Source organism: Symphodus melops, assembly GCF_947650265.1.
Source record: "Symphodus melops genome assembly, chromosome: 1".
Classification (NCBI taxonomy): domain Eukaryota; kingdom Metazoa; phylum Chordata; class Actinopteri; order Labriformes; family Labridae; genus Symphodus; species Symphodus melops.
The window spans coordinates 56,744,850-56,756,982 of NC_136691.1; the positions used below are offsets into that span (position 1 = coordinate 56,744,850).

The 12,133-nt window shown below is 49.3% G+C and overlaps 1 protein-coding gene across 3 annotated transcripts in view; it reads right to left on the minus strand.

Annotated features, from left to right (window-relative positions):
- paqr3a (progestin and adipoQ receptor family member IIIa) overlaps positions 1-4,016 on the minus strand; it is a 10,249-nt gene extending 6,233 nt beyond the window's left edge. The window contains exons 1-4 of one of the 3 annotated variants that reach the window (XM_079354333.1): positions 3,840-4,015; positions 2,856-3,080; positions 2,546-2,708; positions 1,519-1,674 (exon numbers count right to left, since the gene is read on the minus strand). In XM_079354333.1, the coding sequence (XP_079210459.1) occupies positions 1,519-1,674; positions 2,546-2,708; positions 2,856-3,049 (513 nt within the window). In that variant the 5' untranslated portion in view covers positions 3,050-3,080; positions 3,840-4,015. Of the gene's footprint in view, positions 1-1,518; positions 1,675-2,545; positions 2,709-2,855; positions 3,081-3,839 lie in introns of those variants that run through there. The other 2 variants (XM_079354334.1, XM_079354335.1) reach the window with 2 other exon arrangements.
- Between the last annotated feature and the right edge of the window lie 8,117 nt (positions 4,017-12,133).

Genomic DNA, 12,133 nt, shown 5'->3' on the forward strand with positions numbered 1-12,133 from the left:
AATGTGTGTGTGTCACGTCTTCCACTGAGGAACTGAGGAAGCAGAGGCTGAGTTCTCAGAGGTAGACTCGTCCATCACCCAAGCCGAAGTCACCGAGGTAGTTGGCGAGCTCCTTGGTGGCGAGGCTCTGGGGGTGGATGAGATTCGCCCTGAGTACCTTAAGTCTCTGGATTTGCAGGGGCTGTCATGGTTGACACGCCTGTGTAATATCGCGTGGAGGACGGGGACAGGGTCTCTGGACTGGCAGACCGGGGTGGTGGTCCCTCTTTTCAAGAAGGGGGACCGGAGGGTGTGTTCCAACTACCGGGGAATCACACTCCTCAGCCTCCCTGGGAAAGTCTATTCCAGGGTTCTGGAGAGGGGGTTCCGGCTGTTAGTCGAACCTCGGATTCAAGAGGAACAATGCGGTTTTCGTCCTGGCCGTGGAACACTGGACCAGCTCTACACTCTCCAGCGGGTGCTCGAGGGTTCATGGGAGTTTGCCCAACCAGTCCACATGTGCTTTGTGGATTTGGAGAAGGCATTCGACCGTGTCCCTCGCGGCGCCCTGTGGGGGGTGCTCCGGGAGTATGGGGTTCAGGGCCCTTTGCTAAGGGCGGTCCGGTCCTTGTACGACTGGAGCAGGAGTTTGGTTCGCATTGCCGGCAGTAAGTCGGACCTGTTCCCGGTGCGCGTTGGCCTCCGGCAGGGCTGCCCTTTGTCACCGGTTCTGTTCATTACTTTTATGGACAGAATTTCTAGGCGCAGCCAGGGGCCGGAGGGGGTCCGGTTGGGGGACCACAGGATCTCGTCTCTGCTTTGAGGCGGCTGGGATGAGGATCAGCACCTCTAAATCTGAGGCCATGGTTCTCGACCGGAAAAAGGTGGCTTGCCCTCTTCGGGTCGGTGGGGAGTCCTTGCCCCAGGTGGAGGAGTTTAAGTATCTCGGGGTCTTGTTCACGAGTGGGGGGAAGATGGAGCGTGAGATCGACAGACGGATCGGTGCGGTGTCTGCAGTCATGCGGTCGCTGTATCGGTCCGTCGTGGTGAAGAAGGAGCTAAGCCGAAAGGCGAAGCTCTCGATTTACCGGTCGATCTTCGTTCCTACCCTCACCTATGGTCATGAGCTTTGGGTCAGGACCGAAAGAACGAGATCTCGGATACAAGCGGCTGAAATGGGCTTCCTCCGTAGGGTGGCTGGGCGCACCCTTAGAGATAGGGTGAGGAGCTCGGTCACCAGGGAGGAGCTCGGAGTAGAGCCGTTACTACTTCACATCGAGAGGAGTTAGCTGAGGTGGTTCAGGCATCTGGTCCGGATGCCCCCTGGACGCCTCCCTAGGGAGGTGTTCCGGGCATGTCCCTCCGGGAGGAGGCCTCGGGGTAGACCCAGACCACAATGTTGCAGTAGAAGGTCACAGTCTGAGGACTCACATTGTTGCAGTAGAAGGTCACAGTCTGAGGACTCACATTGTTGCAGTAGAAGGTCACAGTCTGAGGACTCACATTGTTGCAGTAGAAGGTCACAGTCTGAGGACTCACATTGTTGCAGTAGAAGGTGTAGAAGACTCCGGGGACGTAGCAGCCCAAGATGCCGATGGAGATCCCGGCGTAGTCCAGAGACATCCAGCGGCGGCTGGTCTTCTCTGAGCGGTGGCAGCAGAAGACATGAAAGCCGACGGAGCACAGCATGCACAGCTGAGGAGACGAGGAGACGAGGAGGAGGTTCAACCACAGAGGAGACGTGAAGAAGAAAATATTTATGATTTAATGAGAGGTGTCCGAACATGCCTCGTCTCTAAACACTGATTATTTTCTAAATGCTGGACCTGAAGACTGCTGGAGCCATTATCTTTCATTTGTTCAGAGAGAAGTGCCAATGTTTGGGAGGAGACACTCAGATGAAGGTAACAGCAGAGAATCATCTCTGGCTCGTCTGCTCAGCATGAGGAGGAGCGAGCTGAACATGATGTTCAATCTGACCTGCTGACGAACCCTGGGAGGATTCCACCCTGCTTCTTTATCCAGCCAGGAACAGACTGTTGGATTTTAATATTTAAACACATTTTCATGCTTTCAGCACAAATCTGTCGCTGTGGTTAACTCAAACGTTCTTTATGACTGTTGTCATGACAACAGAACGTTAAACTTTATCTGACAATGTCAGCGGTCTGACCTTCGTCTTTTACAACAAGTTCAACACCTGATAACTGCTCTCATATCTGGCAAACCCAGGGGCGTCCAAAACGGCCTTCAAAGCCCCGCCTACCTTCTCTGGTCCAATCAGATCCAGAGCATTCAGGAGCAGAATCTAAAGTTAGAAGGAGGACATACTGGCTGCTGCATTGTTGTCAGAGAAGCTTCAACACAGCAGGTTTCCTTCATGATCACACAGGAAGAGAGCAGCTCTCTGATTGGCTGATTGATCACACAGGAAGAGAGCAGCTCTCTGATTGGCTGATTGATCACACAGGAAGAGAGCAGCTCTCTGATTGGTCCTTTAGTGTCATCATTTTTTGGCGTTAGTTTAAGTGTTTTAAATAATATTGTGAAACAGTCGACGACGTACCTGGAAGCAGAAGAGTCCGATGGAGTAGATGACGTAGTCCTCTCTGGAGGCGCCGAAGGCAGGCAGTACAGACGCCATGTTGTAGACGCCGACGAAGAAGAAGAGCAGGAAGCCCAACAGATGGCTCCAGATGTTCCCCGTCTCATTGGACAGGATGAAGATGCTGCAGAGTCCAAAAGAAAACATTTCAGTGAGTGTAGCTGAAGCCTCCAGGTGGATCAATCTGCTGCTCATGACCTGATGCTGAGCGAAACACTTCCTGTCTCATGGAGTGAACACAGGACTCAGCTGTGGAGGAAACGTGTCTCACCTTTTGATGCAGAGTCTGGAGGGCAGGTATGCTCTGTATCCATCCGTGATGTAAGGGTTCTCCCTCAGGAACACGGGGATCTGCTCGTACGTGTACAGGCGGATTCCTCGAGGAACCAGGACGGGCCAGTACTGATACCCCCCCAGCTCCATGTAGTGGGACGTCTGAGAGCTCTTTGGCGGTTTCTGAGGCATGGCTGGACCACAGGGGTCGCTATGGTCACACCTGAGGGGGGACACGCCCACGCTGAGCTCATCAAAAGGATTCATACGCTGAAACTGCCCTCACCCTCGAACGAGACAGAAACCTAATGACCGTGTTATCTGGTGACATTCAGTCGTAGAACAGAAAGTGTAGAGGTGTTGTGGTGTAATGTGTGACCGTTTTATCTGGTGACATTCAGTCGTAGAACAGAAAGTGTAGAGGTGTTGTGGTGTAATGTGTAACCGTGTTATCTGGTGACCTTCAGTCGTAGTTTAAAACAGAAAGTGTAGAGGTGTTGTGGTGTAATGTGTGACCGTGTTATCTGGTGACCTTCAGTCGTAGTTTAAAACAGAAACTGTAGAGAGGTGTTATGGTGTAATGTGTGACCGTGTTATCTAGTGACATTCAGTCGTAGTTTTAGTGTCCATGTTGTGTAATAATGGAGTATGTTTAATAAAGAGTTATCATGGAGCAGTCAGATGAGATCCAGGGGTCACCAGATAACACGGTCACTCTTTCAGACGTAACACCGCCTCTTTTGTTGACCTAACGGTCCTCTGAAGTTTGTCACGAGGAGCCGACCGAAGCCGAAAAATCAAAGGAAGTGAAACTCGTCCAGGTTGGAGGTTTAGGAGGTAAATAAATATGTTTAAAACATTAATATTAAATAATCTGAATTCTTCTCCGCAGTTTGGTAACAGCAGGCTAATCACAACATGCTAACTCCCAGACTAGCTAACCCACTCAGTTTAAAGGTAAATAAAGTAAAAACAAACTCACCTTTTAGTTTGGTAAGTTCACACTTTGACCCATTTCCTGTGCCATTAAACGAACAGAGCATTTATTAACATGTCAAAGCTTTATCCATTAAACTACGCTAATGCTAATTAAGTTTGTGCTAACAACATCTTCCAGATCAGCAGTGACGTCATCAGTGACGGACCCCTCCTCCGCGTGGCCCAGGACCGCCTGAACAAAAAACAACACAGGTTAGTTTATAAAGAGAGACAGAAGTTACAGTATTTACAGATTATCATTTAAATTAAATAATATATGAACATTCATAGTGAGGTTATTTCACAGAGACAGGTCCAACACTCTGTGACTGTTTAGTGTTCATCAGTTCTTATTTACTGTTTGAGAACCTGCTGCTGTAGAAGTCAGTTTCTAATCAGAAAGCTGCTCAAACTAGGATCAATGTTGGAGATGCTTTTGAAACATGGAGAGAGGTTAGAACGCAGAAAGCTTTACAGACCCATGCAGAGCTGGCTAAACACTGAAGCTACAGTGTCCACCACATGCAGAGCTGGCTAAACACTGAAGCTACAGTGTCCACCACATGCAGAGCTGGCTAAACACTGAAGCTACAGTGTCCACCACATGCAGAGCTGGCTAAACACTGAAGCTACAGTGTCCACCACATGCAGAGCTGGCTAAACACTGAAGCTACAGTGTCCACCACTTGCAGAGCTGGCTAAACACTGAAGCTACAGTGTCCACCACATGCAGAGCTGGCTAAACACTGAAGCTACAGTGTCCACCACATGCAGAGCTGGCTAAACACTGAAGCTACAGTGTCCACCACATGCAGAGCTGGCTAAACACTGAAGCTACAGTGTCCACCACATGCTGTGATGGCTAAACACTGAAGCTACAGTGTCCACCACATGCAGAGCTGGCTAAACACTGAAGGTACAGTGTCCACCACTTGCAGAGCTGGCTAAACACTGAAGCTACAGTGTCCACCACATGCAGAGCTGGCTAAACACTGAAGCTACAGTGTCCACCACTTGCAGAGCTGGCTAAACACTGAAGCTACAGTGTCCACCACATGCAGAGCTGGCTACACACTGAAGCTACAGTGTCCACCACATGCAGAGCTGGCTAAACACTGAAGCTACAGTGTCCACCACATGCAGAGCTGGCTAAACACTGAAGCTACAGTGTCCACCACATGCAGAGCTGGCTAAACACTGAAGCTACAGTGTCCACCACATGCAGAGCTGGCTAAACACTGAAGCTACAGTGTCCACCACATGCTGTGATGGCTAAACACTGAAGCTACAGTGTCCACCACATGCAGAGCTGGCTAAACACTGAAGCTACAGTGTCCACCACATGCAGAGCTGGCTACACACTGAAGCTACAGTGTCCACCACATGCAGAGCTGGCTAAACACTGAAGCTACAGTGTCCACCACATGCTGACCTGTGTGAGAGGAGGGGGGATGATTAGAGTTTAGACTGCAGTACACATTTTAAACACTAGGTGGCAGAGCCAATCAATCAGTCTTTATTTGTATAGCGTCAGTTCATAACAGATGTTATCTGGAGACACTTTACAAAAAGCAGGTAAAGGACCTCACTTATCTTAGAGTTACAGACTAACAGTTTAATGACTGTACTCACACCTCTGGCACTACCTCAAACACCTCTGTACATGCACATGGAACTAGTTTCTAGAAGGTCAGCACTTTGTTTCTAAGGCTCTTTAACTGTTTACAGGTCTCTTTTAATCAGCACATGTTTTTCTCTCCTTCACAGGTTATGTACATTATACTATATAAGTTTAAGTCTAATGCTAACTGCACAGGTTATGTACATTATGCTATATAAGTTTAAGTCTAATGCTAATGCTAACTGCACAGGTTATGTACATTATGCTATATAAGTTTAAGTCTAATGCTAATGCTAACTGCACAGGTTATGTACATTATACTATATAAGTTTAAGTCTAATGCTAATGCTAACTGCACAGGTTATGTACATTATACTATATAAGTTTAAGTCTAATGCTAATGCTAACTGCACAGGTTAAACCTGTAATTATATTTACTCTTAGTCACATAGGGGCTGCTAAATCTTGTTTGGGGGATTATTGTATAGAGAGGGGGGGGGGGCAGCAGGTGTGTATTGTAACTAATGTCTTGTGTCCTGCCTGTCTGTATACTGCTACTGGATGCCTTGAATTTCCCTCGGGATCAATAAAGTATCTATCTATCTATCTATCTATCTATCTATCTATCTATCTATCTATCTATCTATCTATCTATCTATCTATCTATCTATCTATCTATCTATCTATCTATCTATCTATCTATCTAACATCTCGCTGCTCTGTTCGCCTGTTGCTCGCTGTCATCAGAGATGGTGATCAGATCGAGCGTCCTCTCAGGTGTGAGGGATGTTGAAGGATTCACACTCTGTCCCGTCTCTCGTGTTGACACCCGGCTTTAATCGCCTCATTCTCGACTGGAAGTGTGCTCTTCATTATCACATCTGATGGACCTCTCAGCACGTCCTCGCCAGCAAAGTGTCAGAGAGTCACTCCAGCGTGTCAGGACGCTGAGACCCACGAAGAGACTGAAGCTCATTGACATGTCATGAAGATGGCAGTATTCAAAGTTTAAGTTGTGTTTACGGCAGAAGAGCTGCTTTACGTTAGACTGATGTTGGTGTGTTGCTACCTCGCTGGAGGGACTTAATGTTAAGCACCTACAATAAAACGAGAGTGAGATCTTTCTACATGGTGTCAGAAGTGACCCACAAAGTTAAATAAAGAAGAGAGTCGGCCACAGAATGGCAAAGTTTAATCCCCAGCGAACTTTGCCTTTAAAAGCCGCGTGAATGGCTCGAGGACGTTTTGAAACGCAAGGCGTGTTCTACTGCGACAGGCTCAAAACTCAACAGGACGGAAACGTGCAGGTGAGCTGCCTGATTTATACATTGTTCAATTTTGCCACAACACAGAAACAACTTTGACTGCGTGGTGAATATTATCCACAAGAGGGCGTGTATGATCAGAGCACTAATAAAACTTTATTTGTCCCCGGGGCAATTCAAGGCCACGCAGAGCAGGAGACCACTTTGTGTTTCTTTGTTTCTTCTTCGTGTTTTAGTCGTCACAGTTTTGGGCGTGCAGCGGCGTTCACCTCTCAAACTGTGAGCACGCCGCTCTCAGACAGGCTCGGAGCAGAGCCCATCCAAACGTTAGCCCGCCTGCTCTCGACAGGCTGAGCTAACGCGGCCTCACGGCGGCTCGTCAGCGGCCGGCTGGTCTCATTGGCTTTATTTATAGTCGGCGCCACGAGACATCTGCTGCAGACGAGCCCGTGTCCTGTGCGTCCACAGCAGCGCACAGAGGGAGCTTGTCAGTGAAGGCCGAGAGTTAGCGAGGACGGTCAGAGGAGGAGAGACAGGGACGGGTGTCCCCTCCGATCGCTCTGATGGACGACACACACACACGGGGAGGCTTCACGCGGCGTCCAGGCTCGTGTGTTAGCGACGTTGACTCGATCTGAGAGCTGTTGTTTGTTTGGTGTCTTCAGTCTGCTTGTTCTCGCCGTTATTTTGGGACGCTGACACTCGGGTGCAGCTCTGCAGTCGTGTGATGTGACCTCTTCTTCGCCCCTCCTCTTCATGGCGAGGACGTCTGAGCGGGCTGCACGCCGTGACACAAAGCTCAGAGGACAGGTCTGAGCACTCCAGCCGAGCGGGGGGAGGTCACACTCACACACACACACACACACACACACACACACACACACACACACACACACAGGCAGAGTGTGTGTTACTCTACATGTTCCTGAAAAGAACACAGAGACGAATCCTCTCTGGTGGCGTCGGGAGGTTTTATCGCACGCAGGATGCCACACAGGTCAGAAGGTGCAGGTGGAGAAGTGGGCGGAGTCTGAGAAGAAGAAAAAAAACCACTGTCTGTGGACACAGGCGATAAAACAGCCTCCATCGTCCCTTCAAAATAAAACTCAGTCTTCTCCTAAAGTGAAGCTGCTCCTTGTCCCTTCAAAATAAAACTCAGTCTTTTCCTAAAGTGAAGCTGCTCTTTGTCCCTTCAAAATAAAACTCAGTCTTCTAAAGTGAATCTGCTCCATTGTCCCTTCAAAATAAAACTCAGTCTTCTAAAGTGAAGCTGCTCCATTGTCCCTTCAAAATAAAACTCAGTCTCCCCCTAAACTGAAGCTGCTCTTTGTTCCTTCAAAATAAAACTCAGTCTTCTAAAGTGAAGCTGCTCTTTGTCCCTTCAAAATAAAACTCAGTCTTCTAAAGTGAAGCTGCTCTTTGTCCCTTCAAAATAATACCCAGTCTTCTAAAGTGAAGCTGCTCTTTGTCCCTTCAAAATAAAACTCAGTCTTCTAAAGTGAAGCTGCTCCATGGTCCCTTCAAAATAAAACTCAGTCTTCTCCTAAAGTGAAGCTGCTCTTTGTTCCTTCAAAATAAAACTCAGTCTTCTCCTAAAGTGAAGCTGCTCTTTGTTCCTTCAAAATAAAACTCTGTCTTCTCCTCAAGTGAAGCTGCTCCTTGTCCCTTCAAAATAAAACTCAGTCTCCTCCTAAAGTGAAGCTTTGTCCCTTCTGGGCCTCCGTACATGTGTGACTGTGTCTGCAGAGACTCTGTCCTCTGACTGGATTTGACTCTTCTGATTTGTTCTGGTCGACTCGGGATGTTTGTGGGCGGAGCTGGTGTGTTTCCTCCAGCCAATGAGAGCGCAGCAGGTGAGTTTAAGATACAGCTCAGTGATTGGAGGAGATTCAAAGCGGTGAATATGACGGACGTGGACGTAGCAGCAAAGAAGAGAAAATCTAATCAGAGTGAGGAGAAACAGCGAGAGGAGAAAGCTGCTTCTAAAAGCAGGCTGAACCTTGTATTGGACCTGGAGCTGCTCTACTTCCTGTTGGACAGGAAGCTGACAAACACCGGCGGTTAGCTTGTGCTAGCGTGTGTTAGCTTGCAGTGTAGGTACAAGCAGTAAACGTAGACACTATGACCTGCAGTGGGCGGGGCTTCTGGTGGCGATGAGTCCAGCAGGACTCCACCTTTCTCTGCCGATATGGCGGCCCTTAGTAGTATTAGCGTAGCCTCTAGTACCACTGTTAGGAACCTAGGAGTTCTGTTTGATCAGGATATGTCCTTTGATTCCTACATTAAACACATTTCAAGGACAGCTTATTTTCACCTTGGTAATATCTCTAAGATCAGACAGATCCTGTCACAACATGATGCTGAAAAATTAGTTCATGCATTTGTTACCTCCAGGTTGGATTACTGTAATTCTATTTTAGCAGGGTGCTATGGTAAATCTCTAAAGACCCTCCAACTCGTCCAAAACGCTGCAGCTCGTGTTCTGACTAGAACTAGGAAAAGGGACCACATGACTCCTGTATTGGCTTCTCTCCATTGGCTCCCTATAAAATCTAGAATAGAATTTAAAATCCTTCTGCTCACCTACAAAGCTCTAAACGGTCAGGCACCATCGTATCTTAAAGAGTTAATTGTACCGTACTATCCATCAAGAACATGACGTTCCCAGAATGCAGGCCTGCTCGTGGTGCCTATAGTCTCTAAAAGTACTATGGGAGGTAGAGCCTTTAGTTATCAGGCTCCTTTGGAATCGTCTACCAGTCGGGGTCCGGGAGGCAGACACACTAGGTACTTTTAAGAATAGACTTCAAACTTTTCTTTTTGATAAATCTTATAGTTAGGGCTGGCTTAGGACCAGCTCATAGTTCTGCTGCTATAGGCCTAGACTACCGGGGGAACTGGCACCAGGATCTCTGATCTCTCTCTCTCCCTCTTTCTCTCCCAGCTTTCTCACCTTATAGTAATAAGATATGTCTATAGTGACAAGCAGTAGCTTGTCACTATCTTTGTATTCTAACCTCTCCTTTTGAGCTCTCTTAGGTTCCTTGAGCTCTCTTAGGTTCCTTGGGACTGTTGGTGAGGATGGCCTGCCCAAACAACCCCCCCCCCCCCGAGGATGGCCTGCCCAGACCCCCCCCCCCCCCGAGGATGGCCTGCCCAAACAACCCCCCCCCGAGCCCCCCCCCCCCCCCCCCGAGGATGGCTCTTTGTTAATGTTAACAGACAAACAGTAAGGTCCTTTACCTGCTTTTGTAAAGTGTCTCGAGATAACGCCTGTTATGAATTGACGCTATATAAATAAAGATTGATTGATTGATTGATTGACCTTTAAAGCGTTTTTCCGTGTGGAGGTCGGATGTGGAGTGTAAAATAGGAAACATCAAAAGTCCTGATGAAAAGTCTGTCTGAATCGTCCTCGGAGCATCTGGACCTCGGCGCTCTTTCCGGGAATGAAATGTGTCTCTGCTTAGTGTCCTTGTACTTATATTATTAATATTATTTTTCTGCTAAAGTTTCATCTGCGTAACAATATTGAAAGGCATTACTGTTAATCTCTGAGCTTCCTTTTACTTTTTTTGACTGCTCAGGGATACATCTGGTCTCCTATCTTGTAATTCCGTCGGGATTCAGAAGAAAAGCGAAAACAATTTGAGCACAGCGGGCGGATTATGGCGAGGGCGGGGTGCTGTTTGAGGACTTTGAGCTGCTCAATGAGATTAAAGCGGCTGCATGTGTTGCACTTTGTGCTGCTGGATGAAACTTAGTGTTAATCCCTGATGGATCTGTGAGTGTAAGCCCATCCTCAGACAAACTGTTCAGGCTTTCTGACACAAAGAGTGTGTGTGTGTGTGTGTGTGTGTGTGTGTGTGTTGTTTTCTCCAATAAGCCCTTTAACACACCGCTGAGTGGAACCTGCATATTGCACTTATCCTCTCTCTACATGGACGCAGATTGAGTCTCTGCTACAAAGAAGATTGAGATGACAAACTGATGTGATTGTTTTCTTCGTCTGTGTGATTTGTTCTCTTTCACCTTTTACAAACACTCGTTTCCTGTCGGGGTCGCGACCTCCTGCAGCTCACAGAGCAGAATCAGTCACAGGTGATCACAAGAGGGACAATCTTCATCTTTTCATACGTTCAGCAGGATTGAACGGGTCTCACATCAGGCCCCTCCCCCACAGCCTAAGATATTAGCCACGCCTCCATCTCGCGAACGAGCCGTTAAAGATGAATCTGTGTTCTGAGTCAGAGACTTCTCCAGAAACCACGAGCAGGAAGAGAGTCACAGGAGACTTCATCCATCCTTAACGCTACCCGGGTCGCCTGACCTTTGCCTGCACTGTAGCGTTAAACATGTTGTTACCATGACGACGGTGTGGAGGAGAGCCTCTCACTGACTGAAGCAGGCTGCAGGTCAGCGTGCGTCCTGCAGAGGTCTCTGGGGTGAGACAGGGCGATGCAGGGTGAGACAGGGCGATGCAGGGTGAGACAGGGCGATGCCTGGTGAGACAGGGCGATGCCGGGTGAGACAGGGCGATGCCAGGTGAGACAGGGTGAGACAGGGCGATGCCTGGTGAGACAGGGCGATGCAGGGTGAGACAGGGCGATGCCGGGTGAGACAGGGCGATGCCAGGTGAGACAGGGCGATGCCGGGTGAGACAGGGCGATGCCAGGTGAGACAGGGTGAGACAGGGCGATGCAGGGTGAGACAGGGCGATGCAGGGTGAGACAGGGCGATGCCAGGTGAGACAGGGCGATACCAGGTGAGACAGGGCGATACCAGGTGAGACAGGGCGATGCCTGGTGAGACAGGGCGATGCAGGGTGAGACAGGGCGATGCCAGGTGAGACAGGGCGATGCAGGGTGAGACAGGGCGATGCCAGGTGAGACAGGGCGATACCAGGTGAGACAGGGCGATACCAGGTGAGACAGGGCGATGCCTGGTGAGACAGGGCGATGCCTGGTGAGACAGGGCGATGCCAGGTGAGACAGGGCGATGCCTGGTGAGACAGGGCGATACCAGGTGAGACAGGGCGATGCCTGGTGAGACAGGGTGAGACAGGGCGATGCCAGGTGAGACAGGGCGATACCAGGTGAGACAGGGCGATGCAGGGTGAGACAGGGCGATACCAGGTGAGACAGGGCGATGCAGGGTGAGACAGGGCGATACCAGGTGAGACAGGGCGATGCAGGGTAAGACAGGGCGATGCCAGGTGAGACAGGGCGATGCCGGGTGAGACAGGGCGATGCAGGGTGAGACAGGGCGATGCCAGGTGAGACAGGGCGATACCAGGTGAGACAGGGCGATGCAGGGTGAGACAGGGCGATACCAGGTGAGACAGGGCGATACCAGGTGAGACAGGGCGATGCAGGGTGAGACAGGGCGATGCCGGGTGAGACAGGGCGATGC